Below are 25,980 nucleotides of genomic sequence, written 5' to 3'. Positions count from 1 at the left end.
GCTGTGTGTTTTTAGAGATAGGCAATTTCTGTATTTTGTGTCATCAAATTTTGAGCCACCTATCTTTCTTACTATCTCATGTTGGGAAACCCCAAAAACAACAACAACGACAACAAAGGCTTTGTTTCACTGGCTTCTCAAGAATAACACAACATCCATTTTGAACTTACATTCATGGTTTTGACAAAATTTATTATCACATAAACCTACTTATGATGTACTGTATTTTATTCAGCAAAAGGAATCAAACATGGAAGTGTGCTTAGCTTCTAGTTATAACATCCTGAATTTGAAATACTATTGTGATAACTCCCATTATTAGCTGCATAAAATATTCCTGTATTAATTAATGACTGATAAATGTTACTTTCAATAAAATACTTCCTTAGCAAATGTATTTTGCTTCTATGCATTTAGAACACAAGTTTGTGAAATATAGCCATAGTAAGACACAGAACTGAGTTTCATTGCACAACAAGAATTCACAAAATCACAGCATGCAATAAAATTAGACAATGTGAAACATAAAATAAAACCATATTAATAAAATAAGAATGGAATTAAGTAAATTTACACTACTTCTCTTTTAACAGTTCCACCACCAAAACCTGGTCCTGGTTATGAATATTTTGATGGTGTTGGTTATTACAAATTTCACACCACTCTGAAGAACTGGAGTGATGCAAGAAAGACTTGTGCTGATGAAGGAGGACATCTGCTTATTTTGAATTCAGATGATGAAGCAAGTGTTGCCAGACAGTTGTTTTCACGGTACAAACAACTTTCAGGATGGGCATTTGTTGGTTTCCATGACAAAATCACGGAAGGAACATACATCACAGTATTTGGTAATTTGGTATTTTTAGATACACATTTTCTATGTCTTGGTGTGTTTTATATAGTCAATAGCAGAATATGTAAGAGAGTGAGAGGTGGTTGGAAGATGAAACTTTGTGGCAACCTGCCCGAGGAGCATACAGCAATGTACCAGATGATAAAGAATGACCTATGGACAGTTGAGATCTCAAACTGAATTTCTGCCAGAGACATAGCAGCAATTTTTCTTGAAGTATTGTATAAATAAATAATGATAAAAATGCAAAAATATTTAACAGAGCAACAGAGTTGACTTGGACTCACATCTTGACATCATTTCACCACAAAATATACTTTCTAAAGTTCTCTTGTTGATCTTATGTTACTAATATAATAGTATTGTTTTAAAAGGTGCAAATTATATCTTTCCATAGCTTATAAAGAACAGAAATACTTATTGCAATGAGTAAAACCTTATTAGCAAAAGGACAGATTGTTACTCACAGTAAAAATGACATATTGCCTTGCAGATAAGCATAACAGAAAAGACTGTTATACATTCAGCTTTTGGCCAAAGCCTTCTTCAGAGAAACAGACACACATTTACATAAGCAAGCCCACCTCATGCTCACATAACTACCAATGCTGACAGCTAAGACCAGTCTTAACACTAAATCTATAACAGATTGTTGTGCCTATCTGCAACTCAACATGTCATCTTTATGGTGAGTGACAATCTATCCTTTTCCTAATATTGTTGATATTTCAAAATAGAGTTTCCATTGTTTGATTAAACTCTTATTATTACATTGGTAATATGTAGTAGCATATAAACCAAAACAAATTACAATTAGAATATCTTTCTATTAACTGCTGTTAATTACTATAGCAATAGACAAATGGAACTCAAAAGATTTCATCTGCTGAAAGTGTCCACTATGTCACCAGGAAGTTTTGCATCATGCAGCTGTACTTATGTTTCCTGCTCCTTTCTTTACCCACTTCCCGCAATTTTCATGTTACTTTCTCCTTTACTGGAACAATATCTAACTGAAATCAACTTGGACAGAAATGAATAATACTGATATTGTTTCAGATGCTTTAATCTCTCATTACTGGTTTGGCTACTTACTATTCTTGTTTATCATACATGAAAGTGTGTTCACACCATATCTAGAACTAACATTAATAACCAATTTTGACAAAATCTACACTTATTTTTTGCAAAATTTGCATCTATTTTTGTCAAAATTTGCATCAATTTTTTTAAGTGATTAGACAAATGAATTTAAAAGGTTGTCACACAACATAAGCAAAGACAAACAAGGCCTTAGTTCTTTGAAATTAACTGTAAAAAAAAAAGTGCTGATTGAGATACTTTTTTACTAGCATGTTTGCTTTTACAAAACTGCAACACCTTTTTCACCCAAAATGGCCTTTGTCTCCTTCATTTAACAGTGTATAAGCTTTCAAAAATGACTGTTCTGTTGGAAAGCAGCAGCATTTTCCAACCAGTGAACTGAATGTGTCACTGATTTAAGGTGTTTCTGGCCATTACTTGTCATTTCCTACCCAATTTGTTGATTAAAAAATGTGCAGACTATTAATTTTGACCTTTCATGAGCATTCATAGCCATGCAACCCATACTTCACAATGCTGCAGACAGACCGGACAAGGAACTTACCATAAATGTAGAACTGAACATACGGTAACTCTATTTTAAAATTATGGGGGAATTTTGGTGCAGTTGAAAATTGTTACAGATTTTGTTTTATAGGCTGTAGTGTCAGATGTGCATGAGTCTAGACAAACTGGAATTTTGGCAGCCAGAGAGGAGAGGAGCAGTGCAGGGAAGCAATCCCACCACCCTTTCACAGAGAAACAGACTAAAGCAGAACTGACACATTGTCACAGGGATTGTGGAACTCTTCTGGTGTTGTAAGGGTCATAATTGAAATCCATGATAAACCAGGATTAGTTGCTTCACTTATTTTGTAAAAAGAAAAGACAAGCAAGAAATGACACAAGGCATACATGGACAGCTTCCATGCAAGATCTTGTTGAGGTTAGGAGAGTATTGTTAATGACCTAGTTCAGGCCCAACCTCTAGTGGTGTTCATTGCAACCATGGTTGAAAACTGAAAATATCCACCACATAACTTGCCACTTGAATAGTTTCTGCATTATACCATCTTTTGGGCTTTAGCTAACACTCATATGTGATTCTTTGTAGTAAAATGCTAGGTCCCACAGCTGAGTACTACTACATTTCACTACATGGTGTGTTTCTTAAATAAACCATTCAACCATCCATAATCAGCATGGCGCTAATCATTGAGCATATTGATATATCATTGCATTTTCACACTTATGCACATTACTTTATTACTTAATTCCTTTATTACTAGATCTGTGTCATTTACCAGACATGACTGGACATACTGTGTCAAGATTAATAACATATATACATTTAAAAAAATATTCACAAAATTTTGACATTTATACTTAATAGAAACAATATTTGTTTGTCCATTCACTTTGGTCACTATTGAAGAATTCACCAATGGAGTACAATGGGTGTTCTTTCAGGTCCTGTGCTACTCTCCTTCCGAATGTTCATGGTGGCAGGAATTGCACTTCTTTTGGCAGTGAGTTGAACATCTTTAGGGCAACCACTGGAAAACTGTCTTGCATTCCCGTCAGTTGACACCTGGGTATTTTGATGCTCCTCTTTCTATGGGTATTGTGATTGTGTGTATCTTGCCTCATGCTGAAGACTCCTTGATTTTCTTTCAAGCTGATGAGACCTAAAAACACATACTGGCTGAAGACTGTCATAATTCCTAACTGTTTGAATATAGGCCTGCAGAATGTCCCTCTAACAGTAGGCCATAATTGATGTGGCTATGGAATAGGGTATAATATACTGTTATAAGTTATTGGTCACTCAATACATCTTTTAACCTCCTCAGAAGGTATATTACATGTGACAGCTTTGAGTACATGTGCACTGTGTGTTCTTTCATTGTTATTTTCCTGTCTATCATGAAGCCCAACAGTTTGACAGCCTCCATATTATCATGGCATATGATGTTGTTAAGGGTGCATATCAGATGTGTTTTTTCTTCATTCATTTTCATTTTATTTTTGATGAACCATTCTTTAATGTTTTGGAAGAGTTCATCTATTTCTTGGAGTGATTCTGCAGCAGTTCTTCCTTTGGCAAAAAGGGTGGTGTCATCAGCAAACTGTAACATATTGTTGTTATAACCCATATCGTTGACATAAATAAGGAACAGGAGAGGCCCTATGATGGGCCCTTTCCATATTCCAGCTTTTGTTCTTGTACTGTCGCTCCATGAATTGATACCACTTGTCTCCGGTTTTCCAGATAAGACTGAAAAGTTGCCAGAACAACCCTCCGACACCATAACACTTCAATTTATTTTGCAGTATCTTGTGGTAAATGCAGTCAAATGCCTTGCTAAGATCACAGAGTGTATTATCCCAGACTGGGCTTTGCCAGATGTACAATATTCCTACTACTAGTTGAAAATTGGGTACATTTTCATATTCATATGCAGAAAATAATGCTTTTTCAAACTATCTCTGATAAAATAGTTCATCTGGATCCAATTTGCTATGAAGTAGTGTTTATTAAGCTTTTTTGCATTTTGAGGCAGAATTCCCATCTATTTCATATTTATCACAAAATATGAATTTTTCCTGTCCATAGACAAAAAAAAAGGATAAAAAGGTCCTGGAAACAAATACTTTTTGAAATATGGGTTGTTATGTCTTATGATAACCATCTGTCTGTTAACAGCTCAGAAAGTACTCAATGTGGTTACCTTTCATTCTTATAAATTGTTTAGTCCCCCCATCTCAAAGATACATGAGCCGATAACGTCTGGCTGCTCTCAGATTTAGTGAAACGTGTGAGACAATTCCTGCAGTATGGTTGCACATCATAGATGTATGTGAAACATAACATTGTCCTTAAATATACCTACAGTCAGAAGCGTAATAAATGGAGTGTCTGCACTAACGGAAAAAAAAAGAAACAAAAAGGAAGTCAGTGATTAAAGGTTTGTGTCATTCATAGAAAGTGAGCATAAATCACAACAGGTATTTTTCTGCAACAGTAACAGTCTTCAATAGCAGAGGCAACATAAACAGCACTTGTTAATATGTCCAGTAAAGTATACAAACTTATGAGTCATCAAATACAATTCCTGCCCACATATTGATACTGTGGCAGCCCTTCACTGCACATTGGTTTTAGCCATCCAGCCCCATTCCACACACCTATGGTTGTCTGCTAATGCAGGGATGTTTTTTCTTCATACACAACTGTCTGCTTCCACATAAAGTAGTCAGTTCTTCCACATTACCAGATACTGTCAACTATGGTCACTGGCTAGTGGAACCAACACAAGAGCCACAGATCTAGACAGAATTCTGTCAGCCTAACCTTGCTCTCAGTTCTCTTCTTCTCTTTGAGTTGACAATATCGGAGTTTGGCTCCGTGCACATACCATGATGGACATACCATATGGACTACGTATCTCAGACAGCGCAGTACATGGTACCAAGTTCACTCTTAGACATTTGGTGCAGAAGTATTAGCAAGTGACATTATACCATGCCTCATGGTTTCAGGAAATGCCAAAGACTATCAATTTTTGAAATTATTTCAGTGCTACTTGTAGTACTTTAGTTAATACAGTAAGCCAATTTGTGTTTGCCTTAAACTTCTCATGAATATTATTCATTGTGTCAGTGCCTAACATACGCATCCCCACATGCCCAGTTTCAGCTAATTTTATGCAGATTATTTAGTTAAGATAGGTAAGGACCAACATGTGCACAGTACTAAAGGACTCTGATGCTTTGCTTCCATGCTCACTCAAAGATTTGCATCTCCTTACACCTGGTTATTGTGGTAATTTATTATCTCACTCTATATGAATCCCACTCACCCATAAATAAAATACAAGCTGTAAACTGCAGATCTTCAGCACTGTTTTTGTATTCATTGGCAGAAAGTTAATCTAGCTCATTGGGCTTGTGCATGAGAGGTTGAACATGCTGTTAGTAATATGGATAAAGTAATCACTCATACAGAATTGATCATGCGAGAGTATGTTTTATGCCTTCAACAGCTCCAGTTCATCATACACTTTCAGGATTGTCTTCTAATTGTTGCAACACTCATTTCACTGCATCTGCCATGCAAACTGGGTGAGGTGTATTACAGTCTCTTGTCCATGTTGTAAACAATCAGATGTCAGCAAGGCACTGGAATACCTGAATGAAATTTTCACTCTGTAGCAGAGTGAGCACTGACAAGAAACTTCCTCGCAGATTAAAGCTGTGTGCCAGATTGAGACTCGAACTCAGGACACTTGTCTTTTGTGGACAAGTGCTCTACCACTTGAGCCACCCAGGCATGACTCACATCCCATCCTCACAGCTTTCACAGGAGAGCTTCTGTCAAGCTCAAAAGGTAGGAGATGAGGTACTGGTCAAATTAAAGCTGTAAGGGCAGGGTGCGAGTCATGCTTGGGTAGCTCAGTTGGTAGAGCACTTGTCGACGGAAGGCAAAGGTCTGGAGTTCAAGTCCTGGTTTTAATCTGCAAGGAAGTTTCGTGTCATCTCACACTCCACTGCAGAGTAAAAATTTCATATTGGAAACATCCCCCAGGCTGTGATAAAGCCATGTCTCCACAACATCCTTTCTTGTAGAAGTGCTAGTTCTGCAAGGTTCACAGGACAGCTTCTGTGAAGTTTGGAAGGTAGAAGATAAGGTACTGGCCAAATTAGTGCTGTGAGGATGGGGCTTGAGTTGTGCTTGCATAGCTCAGTTAGTAGAGCACTTGCCTCCTAAAAGTAAAGGTCCTGAGTTTTGAGTCTTCTTGGTCCAGCACACAGTTTTAATCTGCCAGAAAGTTTCATTGGAATATCATACCAAACATATATATACTTTTTTCCAGTTGGAATGCATTATTAATAATGTTGTTTGACTTGCATGGCACATAACTGTTGGTTAATGCCTCTAACTGATACATGGTAAAATACCATGTCTGCCATTTCTCACATGGAATAATAGGGCTCCACTTCACTGTTTACATTCCACAGAATCACCAGTTATGATCTGATGCCAGCACAACTTCAAAACAGTACATACCAAATACTGATATAGGAGATGGTTGTATGTACACACATAAAAAAAAGTTTTGCATCATCTTAGTTCCGAGAGTTCCAAAACCTGTACAGAAAATTGAAATAGAGATCAACATAAACATCATTTCCACTCTTTTTTATTGCTCATGAAAACCACACATTGCATGTTGTACCAGTATACAGCAAGAACTTCAGAGGTGGTGGTACAGGTTGCTGTACACATCGGTACCTGTAATACCTAGTAGCATGTCCTCTTGCATTGATGCGTGCCTGTATTTGTCGTGGCATACTATCCACAAGTTCATCAAGCCACTGTTGGTCCCCATTGCCCCACTTCTCCATGGAGATTCATAGTAGATCACCCAGAGTGGTTGGTGGGTCACATTGTCCATAAACAGCCCTTTTCAATATATCCCAGGCATGTTTAATAGGGTTCATGGTTGGAGAACATTCTGGCCACTCTAGTCGAGCAATGTCGTTATCCTGAAGGAAGTTATTCACAAGATGTGCACAGTGGTGGTGCAAGATGTCATCCAGGAAGACGAATGCCTCACAAATATGCTGCCAATATAGTTGCACTATTGATCGAAGGATGGCATTCACATATCGTACAGCTATTATGGCACCTTCCATGGCCACCAGCAGCATATGTCTGCCCCACATAATGCCACCCCAAAACAGCAGAGAACCTCCACCTTTCTGCACTCACTGGACAGTGTGTCTAAGGTGGACAGTGTGTCTAAGGCATTCAGGCTGACCAGGTTGACTCCAAACATGTCTCCGACAATTGTCTGGTTGAAGGCATATGTGACACTCATCAGTGAAGAGAATGTGATGCCAATCCTGAGTGGTCTATCTGGCATGTTGTTGGACCCATCTGTACCATGGTGGCAAAGATGGACCTCGCCATAGATGTCAGAAGTGAGATGCGGATCATGCAGCCTATTGTGCACAGTTTGAGTCATAAAATGACGTGCTGTGGCTGCGCATAAAGTATTATTCAGCATTGCTTTCAGGGTTCCTCCAAGCTATAATCCATAGGTAGCAGTCATTCACTGCAATAGTAGCCCTTAGGTGGCCTGAGCGAGGCATGACATCAACAGTTCTTGTGTCTCTGTATCTCCTCCATGTTCGAAAACATCACTTTGGTTCACTCTGAGACATCTGGACACTTCCCTTGTTGAGAGCTCTTCCTGGCAGAAAGTAACAATGTGGATGGGTTTGAACTGTGGTATGGACCATCTAGGCATGGTTGAATTACAGACAACATGAGCTGTGTACCTGCTTCCTGGTGGAATGATGGAACTGGTCGGCTGTCGGACCTCTTCCATCTAATAGGTGGTGCTCACTCATGCATGATTTTTTCATCTTTTGGTGGGTTTAGTAACATCTCAGAACAGTAAAAGGGGCTGTGTCTGTGATACAATGTCCACAGTCAATATCTATCTTCAGGAGTTCTGGGAACCAGTGTGATGAAAAACTTGTTTTGATGTGTGTAGTACATCTGACAACATCAAGTCAGAGAAACAAGTTCACAGACACGCATAATTAATAAGAAAAGAGTACTGAGCATAATAAGAAAACATGCTACACCACTGAGGACTGATTATTTTCAACACAAGTAAAATGACGCATTTGTCAAGCTTATAGAACTTTTTTTATTTTTTATAGTACTGTTTCATGTAAGTATTGGCCGTAACTAAAAACAACCTGTATACCTAGTTCCTTAGATGTTTTATGTTTTACAAAAAATGGCAAAATGAGTGGCAAATGGTACACACTATTATAGGATATACTAGATGTTTCTTCTTGGTCCAGTCAAATACAGTGAAGGACTACATAATTTTCCACATGCAGTCCACTGCTGGTTTAATTTTTCATGTAATGTATAGTAACGTTACATAAAGAGTTGTTGTGTTTGTTTCGAGTCCTGAGCGAAAATAGCTTCTTCAAATATTGTAAATGAATTTTTATTATACAGGATGATTATAAACTTCCACTACTTGCACCAATGTAGACAGAAAACTATTTACTGTATGGATATTCAGCTTGGTAGTAAGGATGTTCAAACTGTGCACTGTAAGATTTTTGTTTCCAGTAGTGTTAGTGTCATGACTTGCCATTAGGGGCCAGAACTGGTATGGCAACACAGGGTGGAAACACTAGCATCAGTGTGCATGACAGTTGCAGACAGTCAATGTGATCTGGACAAGGAGAGAAGGGCTTTACTTGTAAGGCTGTTTCACCAAAACAGCAGCAATAGTGGTGCTGCTCTTTGTGAACACTGACACATTGAAGGTATACAGAGAGGTTCTCTTTCCACACTGAGGTTGAGGCATATGATTCAGACATTTGAATTAAATGGCTATTTGGGAATTGCTCCTGGGAGAGGCCAATGACCAATCACATCATAAATTGTGACCAATTACATCATAAGTTGTTGAAAAAGCTATTGATGCCATATCTGAGAATGCTGGACACAATGTGTGATCTTCAAGCAGTGCACAAGATCTTTCACAATGCCTAAACATTCCATAGTCTACTGTTTGAAAAGTGCTGGAACAATAATGAAATGGTATCCATACAAACTTCCAGGCTGTCATGAATGCAGATGGTCATCACACTGAGCAAAGTTTGTAACCTGGAATATAAATCTGGTATGCAATTATCAACTGTTACCCTCTCATGTGGAAATTATTTATTATTTCTTTTCTGCATGTCCTTATAAATGTTTCCATAAAGTTTCATTGTCCTACAATAGCTGTTTTTCATGGGGGCTCTCTCAAGTAGTGAATGCTTAATAATAAGCACCTTGCTTAATGCATAAATTTCCTGATATATCTGCCACTTCATATTTTCAGTACTTGTTGACACATTCACATGAATAAAAGAAACTGTGAACACATTTTTTCATGCATGAGGTGGGCCAGAACACCACTAGCCAACCAATACAACAGCTGTGGTCAAAACCACTTCTTTCTCATAACAACATGTCTCACCATAAGAGATACACCCCTATGCAGTTCATAGTGACAGCTCGCAGTTTTTAGTACATATTTTGCAATTCTACAGCTTGCACATGCCCTGAGCTCAGAGATAATGAGGTACCTTGAATAGAACGACCTCATCCACGGCAACCAGCTGCAATTCCAAAAGCATCTGTCATGACTAACACAACTCGCACATTTGTGACATTATATCCTGAAAGCTATAAATCAAAGCAGTCAGACAGATGCAGCATTCTCGACTTCCAAAAAGCATTTGATTCAGTACCACACCAACTTTTGTTAACAGAAGTGGGGTCATGTGAGGTATCATACAATATTTGTAACTAGATCAATGATTTCTTGGTAGGGAGGACACAGTATGCTGTCTTACATGGAGAGTCATTCTTCATCCATGATCCAAGTAAGCATATCAAGAAACTTGCTGTACATGTTGTATGTGAATGACAATGTTAATAGTAACCTCAGATTTTAAAATTCATTGCTTTCTGCTTTTCTTTTTGTGTTTCCATCTTGACCTGAGATCCACTAAAAATAAAATTTCCAGAAAAGTTTTCTTCAAATCATTATATATTATTATTTGATTTTATATATTAACCTCAGAATTAATTTTTTGGTTCATTTAATTGAGGTAATGAGTGGGTCTTCTTATAATCCTGACTTTTCGTCACTGTGTTATTTTCATATCTTTATTATATGTTACAAATACTGATCATAGGCAACCAAGCTAGCTTCCAACAAAGGCAATAAAATTAACATTCTTTGACTGCTGCTGTTCTAAATTTAGGAATTGTAAATAAATTCTCTTCTCAAATAGCAAATGAACACTGGATTGATTTATTCACTGTTGAATTCATCTGAGTAACAAACTCCAGTAAAAATAAATGCACAATGAATAAATTAGCCAACTTTCAAACAATTGTTTAAGATGGTCTGAATAGCAACCATATCAGGTTTTTTTAAAACACAAGGGCTGTTCAAAAAGTACGGTGCCTTTTGAAATTGTGTGGTCAATGTACATTCGATTATCAATCTTTTTTGTTCTTTCTTATGTTGATATACATGTCCTGAACATATGTTTACAGTTTCAAGTGTACAGCATACTTCATTTGTTTTTGACAGATGGAAAGGTTAGAAATGTTTTAGTGTGCGCGGGAATTTTCGTTTATTATCAAAAATGGAGCAAAAACATTTGCTTCAAATTTTGTGTATAAAATGGAATAAAGTGCTCTAAAACACTTGAAATGTTGACAGTGGCACACTGTGTGTCTACTCTAAGTAAGGAAAAAAGTTTACCAGTGGCACAAGCTCTTCAAATATGGCCAAGAAGATACCAATGACAACCCTCACTCTGGGTGCCCCAGTACACCAACAACAGATGATAACATCAAAACTTTTCAGAAAGTTGTTTCGAAAAATCATCAAATTACCACAAGAGAAGTTGATGAGGATGTTGCCATATTGGTCAGCTCATGTCATGCCACTTTTTCAGAAGTTTTAGGCATGAGACGTTTGTTACAAAACTTCGGAAAAACCATTGCACAAGCTCCACTCAGAGGCTCTTGAATGATGTCAGCAATGATCCTGATTTGCTCAAAAGAGTCATAACTGATGACAAAACATGGGTTTATGGTTATGATGTCAAAACCAAAGCCCAGTTGTCCCAATGGAAGCATCTGGGAGAGCCAGGACCGGAAAAAGCATGCCAAGTTTCATCAAATGTCAAAGTTTTGCTAACTGTTTTTTACAATTACTGTGGTGCAGTATATCATGAATTTTTGCCTCAAGGTCGTACAGTCAATAAGGAGTATTATCTTTATGTTATACAATGTTTGTGAGAAGCTATATGCAAAAAACGTCCACCATTGTGGAAAAACAATTCATGGCTTTTGCATCATGACAATGCACCTGGTCATTCATCATTGCTTTTGAGAGATTTTTTTGCCAAAAACATCACGACAATCATGCCTCAGCCACTACATTCACCAGATTTGGCCCGCTGCAACTTTTCCCTGTTCCTAAAACTGAAGGGACTTTTGAAAGGATGAAGATTTTCAATGAGTGAGGAAATAAAAATGTAATTGCTAGAAGTACTCAAGACTGTATCATAAGTGCTTATGAGAAGTGCTTCAAGGATTGGAAGAAGCATTGGCACAAGTGTATTGTATCTGAGGGGTATTACTTTGAAGGGAACAACATGAATATTGATGAATAAATAAATATATTTTCATAAAAATATAAAGACACCTTACTGTTTGAACACACCATGAATTACCTGTTCATGTCTCATTTTATTATTCAAAATATCTTGCTAAATGATATGCACATGGTAAAGAATCATGAATCAAAAGAAAGTACTGAGTACCTCTGTTCAAGTTTTCTATGGTCTTAATTTTTTTTAATCACAGCAAATAATTTCTCTTGTAGGTGAACCACTTCAGACAACACGCTATACAAAATGGGGCAAAGGTCAGCCAGATAATGCTGGTGGTAGTAAAACTAATGAAGGTGAAGACTGTGGAAGTATTGCCCATGATAGTACTTTAAATGACCTTCCATGTGGTTTCAAGGTTCCATTTATATGTGAATATGATTTGTAATTAACACTAACAAAATGAAGCACAGATTATGAAGAAAACAAAGATGAATCTGATACCCACGTGCTATGAAGGTTGTTTGAAAAAGCTTTTATACAGATATATATATATATACATCTCTATTATCCAAATAAAAAATTGTACAGGAGGAACTTTTTGTAAAACTAAATGTATGTTTCTGAATGTTCTTTGAAAATACTGTGGTGAATGACTTAAAAGAAAAGTATATACATATTTATGCTTACGTGGATTTTCATTCACTCATTCCCGCTTTCCTCATGTTCCACAGATCCAATCACGATTAAGAAACTTCATGTATTTATAATGAATCAGCACTACAATGATAAAAATTATGTTCTTAGAAACTTATTATCTGCACTGCATTAACACTAAACTATCAGTACATTGCTATACACTGTCTGTTGTTACACAGAGTAAATGTAATGCACTATCTGTAACTTTAGTAGAATGGTCTTTAGCCTGGAAAAAGCTGATGATTCCTGAATATGTTAAATAGCTTCTGGTTCCTCCATCATTTACATTAAACATCTATTTGTTACGCTTGACTAATGGTACTTACATCATAGCATTGATATTTGTCAGATCATGTATTTATGTAGTGTCTGCATAAAGGTCTGTTTACAATGTATATTTTTAGGTCATGCAGATAACTGGTGTAGATGTAGAAAAGAAAATAATTTATAGAAATAGTAGATAATAAGAAATATTGTCCACCTTTAATGTGTAGGAGTCCCCTATTTCTTACTTTGTGTCCAACTGGTATTAGCTGAAGATTTTTTCTACAAGGATACAAAACCTCACTTTGAACCTTTAACTTTACTTTACTTTTCCATGTACAGATTAAATTTTATTTTTCCAACAGTTAGCCACTTCTATGGCTTTGTCGTTGGCTTGTAGCAGGTCACTAAAACTGCAGGGCTCAGGCAGTAGTCGGCACATGAGCAGATGTGCCTCGTCTTTTACCTCTCCGCATCCGCAACGAACGTTGTCATCTTTAGTCAGCAGTCCCCACTTGCACAGATTAGTTTTGCATCTGGGTACACCAGCCCTCAGCCTATTTAGTGTTCTCTACACTATATAAGGACGTTTTTTCCAGGTGCCTTTTGGTATTATCTGCAGTGCGGTTCATTCATTCTCCCATTTACGGACACTATTATCTTCCTGTGAACCATCAAGGATCTTGGTTCTTGCAATAAAGCTATTTCTAGACTTAAGCCTCCGAGCCTGAGTGACATGCCCATTCTGTGGGTGTCTAGAATCTGTTTCTTTCTTTGTTCTCTCAGCGTCTGCTGCCACCTGCCTTCTGATCTTGGATGAGGCAATTCCAGCAAGTAGGTACAAATTCCCTGTTGGTGTGGGTCTGAGACAGCCTGTAACAATTCGCATTGTCTCATTTACACTTACATCAACCTGTTTATCATGTGCAGATGCTTCCCATACTGGTGCTGTGTAGTCTGCTGCAGAAACACACAGAGCAAGTGCTGACGTTCTCAGTACTGATGGTTGAGCTCCCCATTCATAGTTTGTCAGCCTGCAGATGATGTTATTCCTGGAGCAGACTTTAGCCTTGGTGTTTTGGCAATGCCACTTGAAGGAAAGCGTTCTGTCAAGTACAACCCCAAGGTATTTAGGTGTTGGAAAGTGCTTTAGCTTCTTACCTTGCCATGTAATGTCGAACTCAACTCCAGGATCTCTATTGCACAGATGGAAAGCACATACTTGGGTTTTATCAGAGTTTGGCTTGAGGTGATTGGCGTCATAGTATTGAGCCAGTTCTTCAAGTGCTCTAGAGAGATTTCCAGATGTTGCATCAAAATTGGACCCCTGGACCATCACAGCTGTGTCATCAGCATATACGAACAGTCTTGCATCTTGAGGTATAGGTTGGTCATTAGTGTACACATTATAAAGGATGGGAGAAAGTACACTTCCTTGTGGTAAGCCATTCTTCTGCAGTCACCATCTACTGTTCTTACCATTTAGGGAGACCATCGTCAAGCTACAGACCCCTGTGAGGTGATTTAATTTGCGCAATAGCTTTCTGTGGTTTACCGTGTTGTATGCAGCAGTAAGATATATGAAAGCTGCTCCAGTTATTAATTTTTTTTCAAACCCATCTTCTATATGTTGCGTCAGATTAAGTATTTGCCCACAACAAGATCTTCCTGGTCTGAAACCAGCTTGTTCCTTTATGAGCTTTCCATCTATAGTTTCTTCCACCTGGTTGAGAATCATCCGCTCCAGTATCTTATAGAGATGGCATAGAAGTGACACTGGTCTGTAACTTTTGGGGTCCTTTATCTCCTTGCCAGGTTTTAGTAAAGCCACCACTCTCACCTGCCGCCATAGTTTTGGAATATTCAGCTCTTTAATACAGGTGTTCACCATTTGTAGTATCGAGTTTCGAGCTTTGGGCCCAAACTGTTCTATCTGCTCCATTCTAAGGTCATCAGTTCCAGTGACCCTATTCAGTTTCATACTCTGAATGGCGTCTTCCAGTTCTGTTGCTGTGAATGAAGCATTGAGGAGTCTAATCTTTTTGTTCTTGAACCTTGAACTGAGTCAATATCTACATTGAAATTGCTTTTGTATCTTGCACTATGGTTATGCAAATCACAGTTCACCTGATGCTGACATTTCTTATAAGCAATAAACACATCTGTAAGTGAGCATACAAGTTCCGAGATCTTAGGAGGGCCTCTCCAAGATATTCACCTACCTGCATTACACAATATATTTACTGCTAGATTTTCTTGTGTAAATACCCTAGTTCACTATGTTTGTCTAGAAGACTGTTTATTATGACTATAAAGAGTACTGTGCAAAATAGACTTCTAAGTGCTGAAAAACAAACCAGGTGTTTTATACTTGGTTAGTTTACCTGTCTGATTTATAGAAGCAGCATAATCTTATTATGTCCATACACAAATATATGAGACAGCGAACAACAAAACAATTGATAAACATAAAACTAATAGTTATGGAATGAAGTTTACCTATTACATACAATATTCAAAAAAGAAAGGAGTACAGTACCAGTAAGTTAATTACACACATTTTTGGGTATCACATAAGACAGGCTATACAAAACCTCAGTTTAACATGATATAAGAAAGTCAGATAATACCTATAAATTAAAACATATTACTTAAAGCTAGCACTCAAAAGTCCTGTACCAAGCAGAAATAGTTTTCTGCACCAGCCTTATTTTCTGGTGGTCTTTAAAAGTTTTGGACAACTTAAGTACTCTCCTACCTAATATTGGCATGTTATCTGTGTAGGTTCTGGTCTGTTATGTGAATGCCATTTGAGTAAAGCAAAAGGGAATTGAAAAGATTATTAATAGAGTTCCTAAATTCCTGACCTAAGACACTGCAGTGATTTCACACAAAGATAAGCTATTTGAAGTGATGGATTAAAGAAATATAAGTGAACAATGAGACATATAGGCCTACAGACCTGATAAAAATGAATTTAAACTCTAAAATGTTTAAACACAGAATCATTGATTGCATGTAGTGGCCCCAGACATGATGGAATTGGTTGAAAAACTCTTCCGCCTTAGACTTTCTGAGTCTATAATGGCAGATGAAATAACAGATGTTTCTGAGAAGATACAGTTAGTATTAGTGTTGTGCTATGAAAAGAATAGCGTGTCATACAGAAGGTTCTGTGGGGTGGTTCAGTTCTGAAGGGTGTAATGCAGATGTTCTGCCAACAAGTATTTCAAATGTTATAGATACTTTGTTCAAGAGACACCACACAATAAGAAATGGTGAAGCTGTAATGAGTGGTTCAAAAGGTGACATGCAGGCAGAAATTAAAGCCGTGTATCCTAATGCTCATTATGTGCATTGTTATGTGCATCAATTACATTTAACAATGGAACACTGATTCACAAAAACAGTTTCTCAGTTTGTTCTTTTTAAATTTGTTAGATTTTTCAGCCTTCTTTCCATAATGGCAGCAGGAAGGATTCCTAGTAAGTGAGCTACCAGATGGAATTTTAAGTGACGGACCATAAATGTGGTGTACAAAAATAAATACTTGCTGCTGGAATGTTGACTGGCACTGGAAAAATCTCCATCCAGCTAAAGTTTTTGTCTGGCAGTTCGACTCTGCCACAATCTACAAGATGGAGAATTCTTCTTTTAGGTAGCATGCTTGCAAAAAGTAATGCATCAACTGGATATCATGTACAGTCAGTCACATGCAAGATTAGTCAATGCTGTAAAAGAAAAAATTCAAAATGATGTCTTATTTCATAAAGATTATTAATAATATAAAATCCCCAGTGAATGACAATGATACCACAGTCACCACAACAGTCACCTCACAGAACAAGCACTGGTAGATAAGTCTTTGCTGATGTTTTGATGCAAAATAGGTCTGTGATAGGATTAATAGAGAATCCCTTGATCGTTTCCGAGCCACAGATCATCTAGATGCAGCAATGCTGTTGGATTCTTCAAAGTTTGAAAAATCTGAAGACTTTTCCAAAGGGAGAACTTAATGTTGCTTTCCAGTACACCACATTAAAGAAATGGAGGTTGAAGATTAGATTAGATTAGATTAATACTTGTTCCATAGATCATGAATACGACACTTCGTAATGATGTGGAACGTGTCAGGTTAATGAAAGATGTCTGTACAAGACATTACATTACATTACACAAAGTATTGCATGACACTAATGTTCCCCTCCCCCCCCCCCCCCCCCCCCCTAACATTTAATTTATATCTAAAAATTCAGCCAATGAGTAGAAGGAGTTGTCATCTAGAAATTCTTTTAATTTATTTTTAAATGTTGGTTGACTATCTGTCAGGCTTTTGATGCTGTTTGGTAGGTGACCAAAGACTTTAGTGGCAGCATAATTTACCCCCTTCTGTGCCAAAGTCAGATTTAACCCTGCATAGTGAAGATCATCCTTTCTCCTGGTATTATAGCTATGCACACTGCTATTACTTTTGAACTGGGCTGGATTATTAACAACAAATTTCATAAGTGAATATATATACTGTGAAGATCCCTAGATCCTTAAATAGATGTCTGCAAGATGACCGTGGGTGGGCTCCAGCAATTATTCTGATTACACGTTTTTGAGCAATGAATACTTTTCTACTCAACGATGAATTACCCAGAATATGATACCATACGAAAGCAATGAATGAAAGTAGGCATAGTAATCTAATTTACTGAGATTCTTATCACCAAAATTTGCAATAACCCTAATAGCATACGTAGCTGAACTCAGACGTTTCAGCAGACCATCAATGTGTTGCTTCCAGTTTAACCTCTCATCAATGGACAAACCTAAAAATTTTGAAATTTCTACCTTAGCTACAGACTTCTGTTCAAAATCTATATTTATTACTGGAGTTGTGCCATTTACTGTACTGTGCTGAAGACAGAGCTCTATGTATTGTACCAATGACCAGACTTCAAGACATAGCTCTCTGTATTTGTACCAATGACCATACTTCAGGAATATTGCTGGAGCTATATACAGGGTGTTTCAAAAATGACCGGCATATTTGAAACGGCAATAAAAAGTAAACAAGCAGCAATAGAAATACACCGTTTGTTGCAATATGCTTGGGACAACAGTACATTTTCAGACAGACAAACTTTCGAAATTACAGTAGTTACAATTTTCAACAATAGATGGGGCTGCAAGTGATGTGAAAGATATAGAAGACAATGCAGTCTGTGGGTGCGCCACTCTGTACGTCGTCTTTCTGCTGTAAGCATGTGCTGTTCACAACGTGCAAGTGTGCTGTGGACAACATGGTTTATTCCTTAGAACAGAGGATTTTTCTGGTGTTGGAATTCCACCGCCTAGAACACAGTGTTGTTGCAACAAGATGAAGTTTTCAACGTGCTGGAAAGGTAGGGTGACCGTGTACGGCAACCACAGAGGGCAACGTGCAGCTAGTGCAGCAGGTTATCCAACAGCAGCCTCGGGTTTCTGTTCGCCGTGTTGCAGCTGCGGTCCAAATGACGCCAACGTCCGCGTATCGCCTCATACGCCAGAGTTTACACCTCTACACATAAGAAAGTTTAAAGGCGGCAACCCCTCACCGCCGCTACCATTGCTGCACGAGAGACATTCGCTAACGATATAGTGCACAGGATTCATGACGGCGATATGCATGTGGGCAGCATTTGGTTTACTGACGAAGCTTATTTTTACCTGGACAGCTTCATCAAACAGAACTGGCGCATACAGGGAACCGAAAAGCCCCATGTTGCAGTCCCATCATCCCTGCATCCTCAAAAAGTACTGGTCTGGGCCGCCATTTCTTCCAAAGGAATCATTGGCCCATTTTTCAGATCCAGAACGATTGCTGCATCATGCTAGATGGACATTCTTCGTGAATTTGTGGCGGTACAAACTGTCTTAGACGACACTGCGAACACCTCGTAGTTTATGCAAGATGGTGCCCGGCCACATCGCATGGCCGTCTTTAATTTCCTGAATGAATATTTCGATGATCGTTTGATTGCTTCAGGCTATCCGAAACATACAGGAGGCGGCATGGATTGGTCTCCCTATTCGCCAGACATGAACCCCTGTGACTTCTTTCTGTGGGGACACTTGAAAGACCAGGTGTACCGCCAGAATCCAGAAACAATTGAACAGCTGAAGCAGTACATCTCATCTGCATGTGAAGCCATTCCGCCAGACACGTTGTCAAAGGTTTCGGGTAATTTCATTCAGAGGCTACGCCATATTATTGCTACGCATGGTGGGTATGTGGAAAATATCGTACTATAGAGTTTCCCAGACTGCAGCGCCATCTGTTGTTGACAATTGTAACTACTGTAATTTAAAAAGTTTGTCTGCCTGAAAATGTACGATTGTCACAAGCATATTGCAACAAACGGTGTATCTCTATTGCTGCTCATTTAGTTTGTATTGCCATTTCAAATATACCAGTCATTTTTGAAACACCCTGTATCTATGGCACCCTAATTAATTTTGAACAATAGTATCCAGGAAACCTCCTCTCAGACAACAAAACTTTTGAAAATAGTAGTGACAAGACTGATGAAAACTGTTAATCGGAAAAATGTTTTCATCTCTGATGAGAAAAAGACCTTCATCAAGAATACCATGTTAGAGCCATGATTTAATGTTCTACATTGAAAAGGATATGGTAACCAACACAGGGTTTCAGTTCAAAAGTCATACTCGTACATAAATTCTGTGGCAGAAAACAGTGATGAGTGAACTTCATTTCTTTTGTGAGTGTTTCTTCTGTTTATCATTGTAATATTGCAGTGCATTGGTAAAATTTTGCATTAGCCACCACTGCTTGTTTTTCTGAACTAGCATACTGCTCTGACAAACTGGTGTACCAGTTCAGTCAGTTTCAGTATGAAGAAAGGCAGAATATGTAAGGATACTGTCTAGTGGTAAGCACAGCTGGAGTCATGAATTTTAAGAATATTTGCCACTATACTAATATGAAGTGTCCTCTGAGGAAAACAGCCAATCAAATCAATGTTATCAGAAAATAAAGAAGTCAGTGTATATTCCAGGATATTTGTAGCAACCTCATTGTCTTCTAATGTTTTCTCTAAAGACTGGCCTTTGTATGTAGCCTTTGACAAAGTTTGTACTTCAACTAAAAGGACATTCGCAATTTTCTGCAATGTATGTTGAGCAAGCCAACTACTGTGACATCTGAAGTTTGGTGTGGGGCCCACATTTCCAGAGGGCTCAGTGTTATGTGTCACTTGCCTTGCAGCTATATATCACATAGGTTACAGCACACTACATTCATTATGAACTGACAAAAGAGATTTTTAATGGACAACTTGTATTTTTGTTATGAAATGCTGAAGAAACATTGCCTACAACAAAGGGTGTGAAACAAATACAATGTATTTGGAAAGGCAGATTCATGAAGAATTTCACCATCTGTAAAAAGAATTGAAGTATCAACTCTCACTATTCAAGGAGAATGCCCAAGTGTTACCTACAGCTTCTCATTGTAATGTGGACACTACAAAACATGTTCTGAAATTGAATTCCCATAATTTATAGTGAATGTTTCTGCCGAAAGGCATGTATGTCTGAAGGACTTTGCAAAACACATGCAACAACACATGCACCATAATTTAGTATTTCATTCCTACTAACTGAGCTTTGAGTTTAATCATATGTCACTCCCATGTGGAATTTGCAGTATCTGTGCAAGTATAGGATGTACACAAAAGTGGTAGCATATGAAAGTCTGAGTCAGTCTGGGGAGCATTATTTGGTGGCTAAGATGGTCAAGGCACCTTTTTGCATCAAGTAGAAGATCCAGCTTTGAGTCCTGGATCGGCACAAATTTTCACTATCACCAGTGCATAGTGCAGTCAGAGTTTGCCATGTTCACAAATGCAAATATAATTCTTGCATTTCATACACCTGTCAATCACTGCAATCCTTGTCCCTTCATACATGCATCTTTTGGGAGTTATATAAATATTATACATGACATACCCTCATTAAACGTTACACTTGACATGCCTTGTGTGGGACACCATTTGAGCAAGTACAGTTCTCATAAATATAGCCCTTTACACTTGGCATGCTGTTAAACAGTGGTTAATTTTAATAGTATGTATTAACCCTCATAAATATATTACATTTGGTATTCCTTATGGGGAAGTGACCAGTAAATAGGGTGGAATAAATGTGGTAGGAAAAGTCCTGGGGCAATGAAAATGAGGAGTGGAAACAATACTTAGAAAAAGTGACCAGACAGTGGTAAACAGTAGTGGGAGTACTTTTGAACAGTGTGTATTTGAAAATAACTGAATTTTAATCTAGCTGTGGATGATAATATGAGAGCATGCTGAAACCAGGCCTCCCAAGTTTTTGTGTGGAAACTCATAAGCTTTTTAACTAAAACAAACATTTATTATCATTTTACATCTTTATTTTCATGTACACACATTTATTTTTCAGTATAGGCACCCTAGTGATCAATCATTTCTCTCAACAAGAGATCATTTTGTTGCTACTGTAATTGTAGAATATTTGACTTTGTTGACAGAACCACACTGTCATCTCTGCTTGCATTGCTTCATGAAAATGGGGTCACTGAAGGCATTCTTTAAGCTTTAGGAACAGATGAAAACTGAATAGACCAAGTCAGCACAGTATGGAGGATGACTGTTGACAGTGAACCCAAGGCATCAGATTGTTGCAGATGTCACAGCACTTGTGTGTTGTGTGGCATTGTCATACTGAAGAAGGCAGTGCTCCATGTGTGGAAAGACTCTTCGAATTTGAAAGTCAATTACAGTATGTTGTTTCTCACACATTGATGTAGTTATGTTATGCACGGCCATTGTGTGTGCTACAATTTGGAGTCTTCTTGTGCCAGTGGGCTGAAAAATGTTAACATGAAGAATAAAGATGTGAAATGTCAATAATATTTATTTTATTTAAAACAATTTAAGAGTTTCCCCCACAAAAGTTCAGAGGCATTGATTTTCAGCTTGCCCTTGTACATTACAAATAGTGAATTTAATAATTCTGGTGTGACTATTGTTAAGGTATGATATTATTTGTTATGAACAATAGATGTTAGAAGAAAGTATTACTTTTGAACTGTGGTTACAAAAAGAATTTTATGGACAATGATAATAGGAAATAATTTTTAAACAACAGATAGACATAATTTTTGGTAAATGGAGGGATGATTAGTTAAGGACCTTTTCAAAGAACTGAAGTAACTGTAGTAAATATTCGATGAAACATCCTGTCAGGACTGTTGAGGAGTAACATTTCAGGTATAAGGTATTCTGAATGGATGTCTATTATAGTAATTTGATGCTGGTGTGTAAACTGCAAGTGGAGCTGAGCAAGTGATGACAACTTCATCTTCAGATGACTGTTGATTGAGTTTATGTATTGCTTTGAAATATTAATGTCTTTTGCAAATTCTATACATGCCTCACCAGTCTTAAGGATGTAGTGCCAATTTTATTAAGATCAAGTGTGAAATGATTTGAAATGGATTGGATGGCTATGCAGTTGATGTGCACATGGGATACTGAGCTGGAATGCTCTGATTTGACAGATGAAATAATGTTTTAAATCATGTGCAGGCTTGTACAATCAGCTCACTCTACTTCCACTCCCATGCCATGTATTCCTGAAACTGCTATAGATTTAGTTAAAACAAGAAGAGGTAAGTATTGGATTCAGCCTCAGTCTGCATTTTCAGATGAGTTTGGAATTTATTTCCTTCACATTATTCAATTATGTGCATAATACATATTTTACGACAGTAATAATGGTGTTGTTTTATTCCACACACTATCTCATTCTAGCATTTCAAACGTAAATTAACAAAACAGACTAACATAATAGCTCCTTCTGTATCATTATGCTGCAAACAAAAGAATGTAACAAGACAAATGACGTATACAGACTGTATAATACAGTTAATGTCAAATCATCACTCTCTTTGTTCAGTTGTTTGACACTTCAGAAATGCATCGATACAGGGAGTTGAATGACAGTTTTTCAGACCCACAGAAAAGCTGATATTACATTGGCCAGAAAAGGGAATCTGTAGTAGTTACTTCAACATGACAGTGTGTGGTGGGTCAAAACCAAGACTTCACATGCAGAGGTCAGTGGAATACAATCAGTGACTGATGGGGGGGTCTGCCTGGCTTGGCATCTTGACATGCATGGTTTCAATCCTATGACAGGATGAGACTAGTGGCGGACTTCGCAGTGATTAACGTAAGTTGTGCTTACATCATTGGAAACAAAAGGAGCTTTTGTCGTAGTTTTAGGTAATATCATAATGCTAATGTAGGACTCGCAATTTTGTGCTTTGAGCAAATATGGCAATATGAGTTCTATTAATGGTTATGTGGCCCACCCGGTTAGCAGTGCAGTCTAACACATGGCTTTCCAGACTGGGAAAGAGCACCTGGTCCCCGGCATAAATCTGCCTGGTGGACTTGTGTCTAGGTCTGGTGAGCCAGACAGCCTGTGGATGGTTTTTAAGTGGTTTTCCATCTGCCTCGGTGAATGCGGGCTGGTTCATCTTATTCCACCTCAGCTACAGTATGTCGGTGATTGCTGCACAAACAAGTTCTCCACGTACGTGTGCACCATCATTACTCTACCACGCAAACATATGGGTTACATTCATCTGGTGTGATACATTTCCTAGGGGGCTGGGGGGGGGGGGGGGGGGGCACCAGGGGCTGACCTGCACAAAAACCCTGAAAGTGATTCGGTGTGGGGTGGCAGATGGCTGAAGTGGACTGTGGTAGTCATCGTAGGGTTGTGGACCACTGCAGTTGCGGCATGGATGGAGCCTCTCCATCGTTTCTAGGCCTCTGGTTACCATACAATACAATACAATGGTGATGTGGATGGTGAGATCACCATTCAACCATGTTGCAAGTAATGAGGACAATATTTAGGAGTTAACGATAACAGCAGTAATAATTTACTACCATTGAGTGAATCTCATAAAATAGCATATAAAGAAACTGTCGAGGTAAATGGGGAACAAGTTGTTGATGACAGTATAGTTCATGTTGATAACATAGTAAACAAAGACAATATTGCAGTAAATGGAGATAAAGAGATTAATGTTGGTGTAAAATTAGAATTTTCCATGCTCTTGAGAAGCTGGATTCGTTGTGTGGCATACAACATGGAGAATAATGGATAGGTAATGGATGGAGACAATGTAACAGGGATGAAAGATTAAGAGACAATCATAGGAATAATTTAAGGGGATCACCTACTAGAAGCAGAATTGGATGCAATCTTGGAGGTTTTCATAAAACTATGGACATAATCAAAGAGGTGAGAAATGAGGAGGTACGAATGAGGCCAAATGAAATAAATGATATGAGGGAAGCGGACAGACCATTGCAGGAAAATTAATTAGGAGTTTCAAGAAGTCTGGTCAAGAATTAAATCTGAGCAAGGGTGAGTCAATGTTAACTATTTAGGAAATGACGAGAGGAATGCTATTAAGGAAGACTTGATGTCTGAGGGGGGAAAAGGAAATCAATGAAAGCTATCAGCCCAAATGGAAGCTATAATTATATGTGCAGAAGTATTTCCAGTTATGGATTCATAAAGTGAAATATATATAGTTAATGAGGAATTTTATTTAAAGATAAAAGGGGAAATGATATTCAGAATGGCCGGTGCAAGAATTAAGAATTATCAAAGCCATTAGCGTAAAATGTAAGTTAATAATGAACCAAGTTATGTTGGAAATTGAGATTCAAGGCAGGAAATTTAATGTGAATGTTATGTTAATTCCAGGATTGTATATGGAATTAATTCTGCAGATGAAATGGTTAACAGGAACTTGGGGTGTTGCAAATTTTGTAGAACAGAATATCACTGAGAGATCACAAAGTCAGTATTGAACTTCACTTGTACTGACCTTTAAAAAAGATGAATCAGTGAAAATAAAACTAAATATGAGGGCAATAAACAAAATAACTGTTCCACAAATGGAAAGATCAGACATGTTAGAGGAATTGATTCAAAATTTTAATATCGTTCAAACTATGGGTAATACTGGTGTGACAGGTTTTTTCTTGTGGATTCCATGAGGAAAAATGTCTAAAAAGTACAGATTAGTCGTTTCGATGCCCGGACTTGCGGTAGCATTCTCACTTCCGGCGCGTGGTTCCCGGGTTTGATTCCTGACAGGGTCAGGGATTTTCTCTGCCTTGAGATGACTGGGTGTTGTGTGTCTTTCATCATAATTTCGTCCTCATTCACTCATAAGTCGCCATAGTGGCTTTAAAGACTTTGTGGAGCGGAGGCCGAACCGCCCCGTGAGAGGTCTCCTGGCCACCAATGCCATACACTCATTATTATTATTATTATTATTATTATTATTATTATTATTATTAGTTTAGATGGTTCAATGTTATGATTTTTATCTGATGCTATCCAGATAGTGTATCTTTTGAAATGTTAAGGACAACACATATGAAATGACTTAAAAAGGTGACTGTGAATAATATTAAATGGACAGGAACGTCAAATTCATTATGAAAATTTATCAAATTAGTTACAAGGAAATATTATATCGATCATAATCTAAAAAAAGAATACATCGAATGTAATGGATGAGATCGTAGTGCATAACATATAGACAGAATCATTACGATCTTTGTTCTTATACAGGGTGTTACAAAAAGGTACGGCCAAACTTTCAGGAACCATTCCTCATACACAAACAAAGAAAATATGTTATATGGACATGTGTCCGGAAACGCTTACTTTCCACGTTAGAGCTCATTTTATTACTTCTCTTCAAATCACGTTAATCACGGAATGGAAAC

At 37.8% G+C, this 25,980-nt stretch overlaps 2 protein-coding genes across 3 annotated transcripts in view; one reads left to right on the top strand and one right to left on the bottom strand.

Annotated features, from left to right (window-relative positions):
- Window positions 1–12,849, top strand: part of LOC126325101 (hemolymph lipopolysaccharide-binding protein-like) — a 37,378-nt gene extending 24,529 nt beyond the window's left edge. For both annotated transcript variants that reach the window (XM_049995144.1, XM_049995146.1), the window contains 2 exons: window positions 594–848; window positions 12,436–12,849. In XM_049995144.1, coding sequence (XP_049851101.1) covers window positions 594–848; window positions 12,436–12,608 — 428 coding nt within the window. In that variant the 3' untranslated portion in view covers window positions 12,609–12,849. The remainder of the gene's footprint in view (window positions 1–593; window positions 849–12,435) is intronic.
- The window catches only part of LOC126335822 (kinesin-like protein KIF19), a 603,567-nt gene that overhangs the window by 260,389 nt on the left and 317,198 nt on the right, over window positions 1–25,980 (bottom strand). The window lies entirely within an intron of this gene.

This window comes from Schistocerca gregaria, chromosome 2 (genome assembly GCF_023897955.1).
Source record: "Schistocerca gregaria isolate iqSchGreg1 chromosome 2, iqSchGreg1.2, whole genome shotgun sequence".
Classification (NCBI taxonomy): Eukaryota; Metazoa; Arthropoda; class Insecta; order Orthoptera; family Acrididae; genus Schistocerca; species Schistocerca gregaria.
This window is presented reverse-complemented; position numbering and strand designations above follow the sequence as displayed.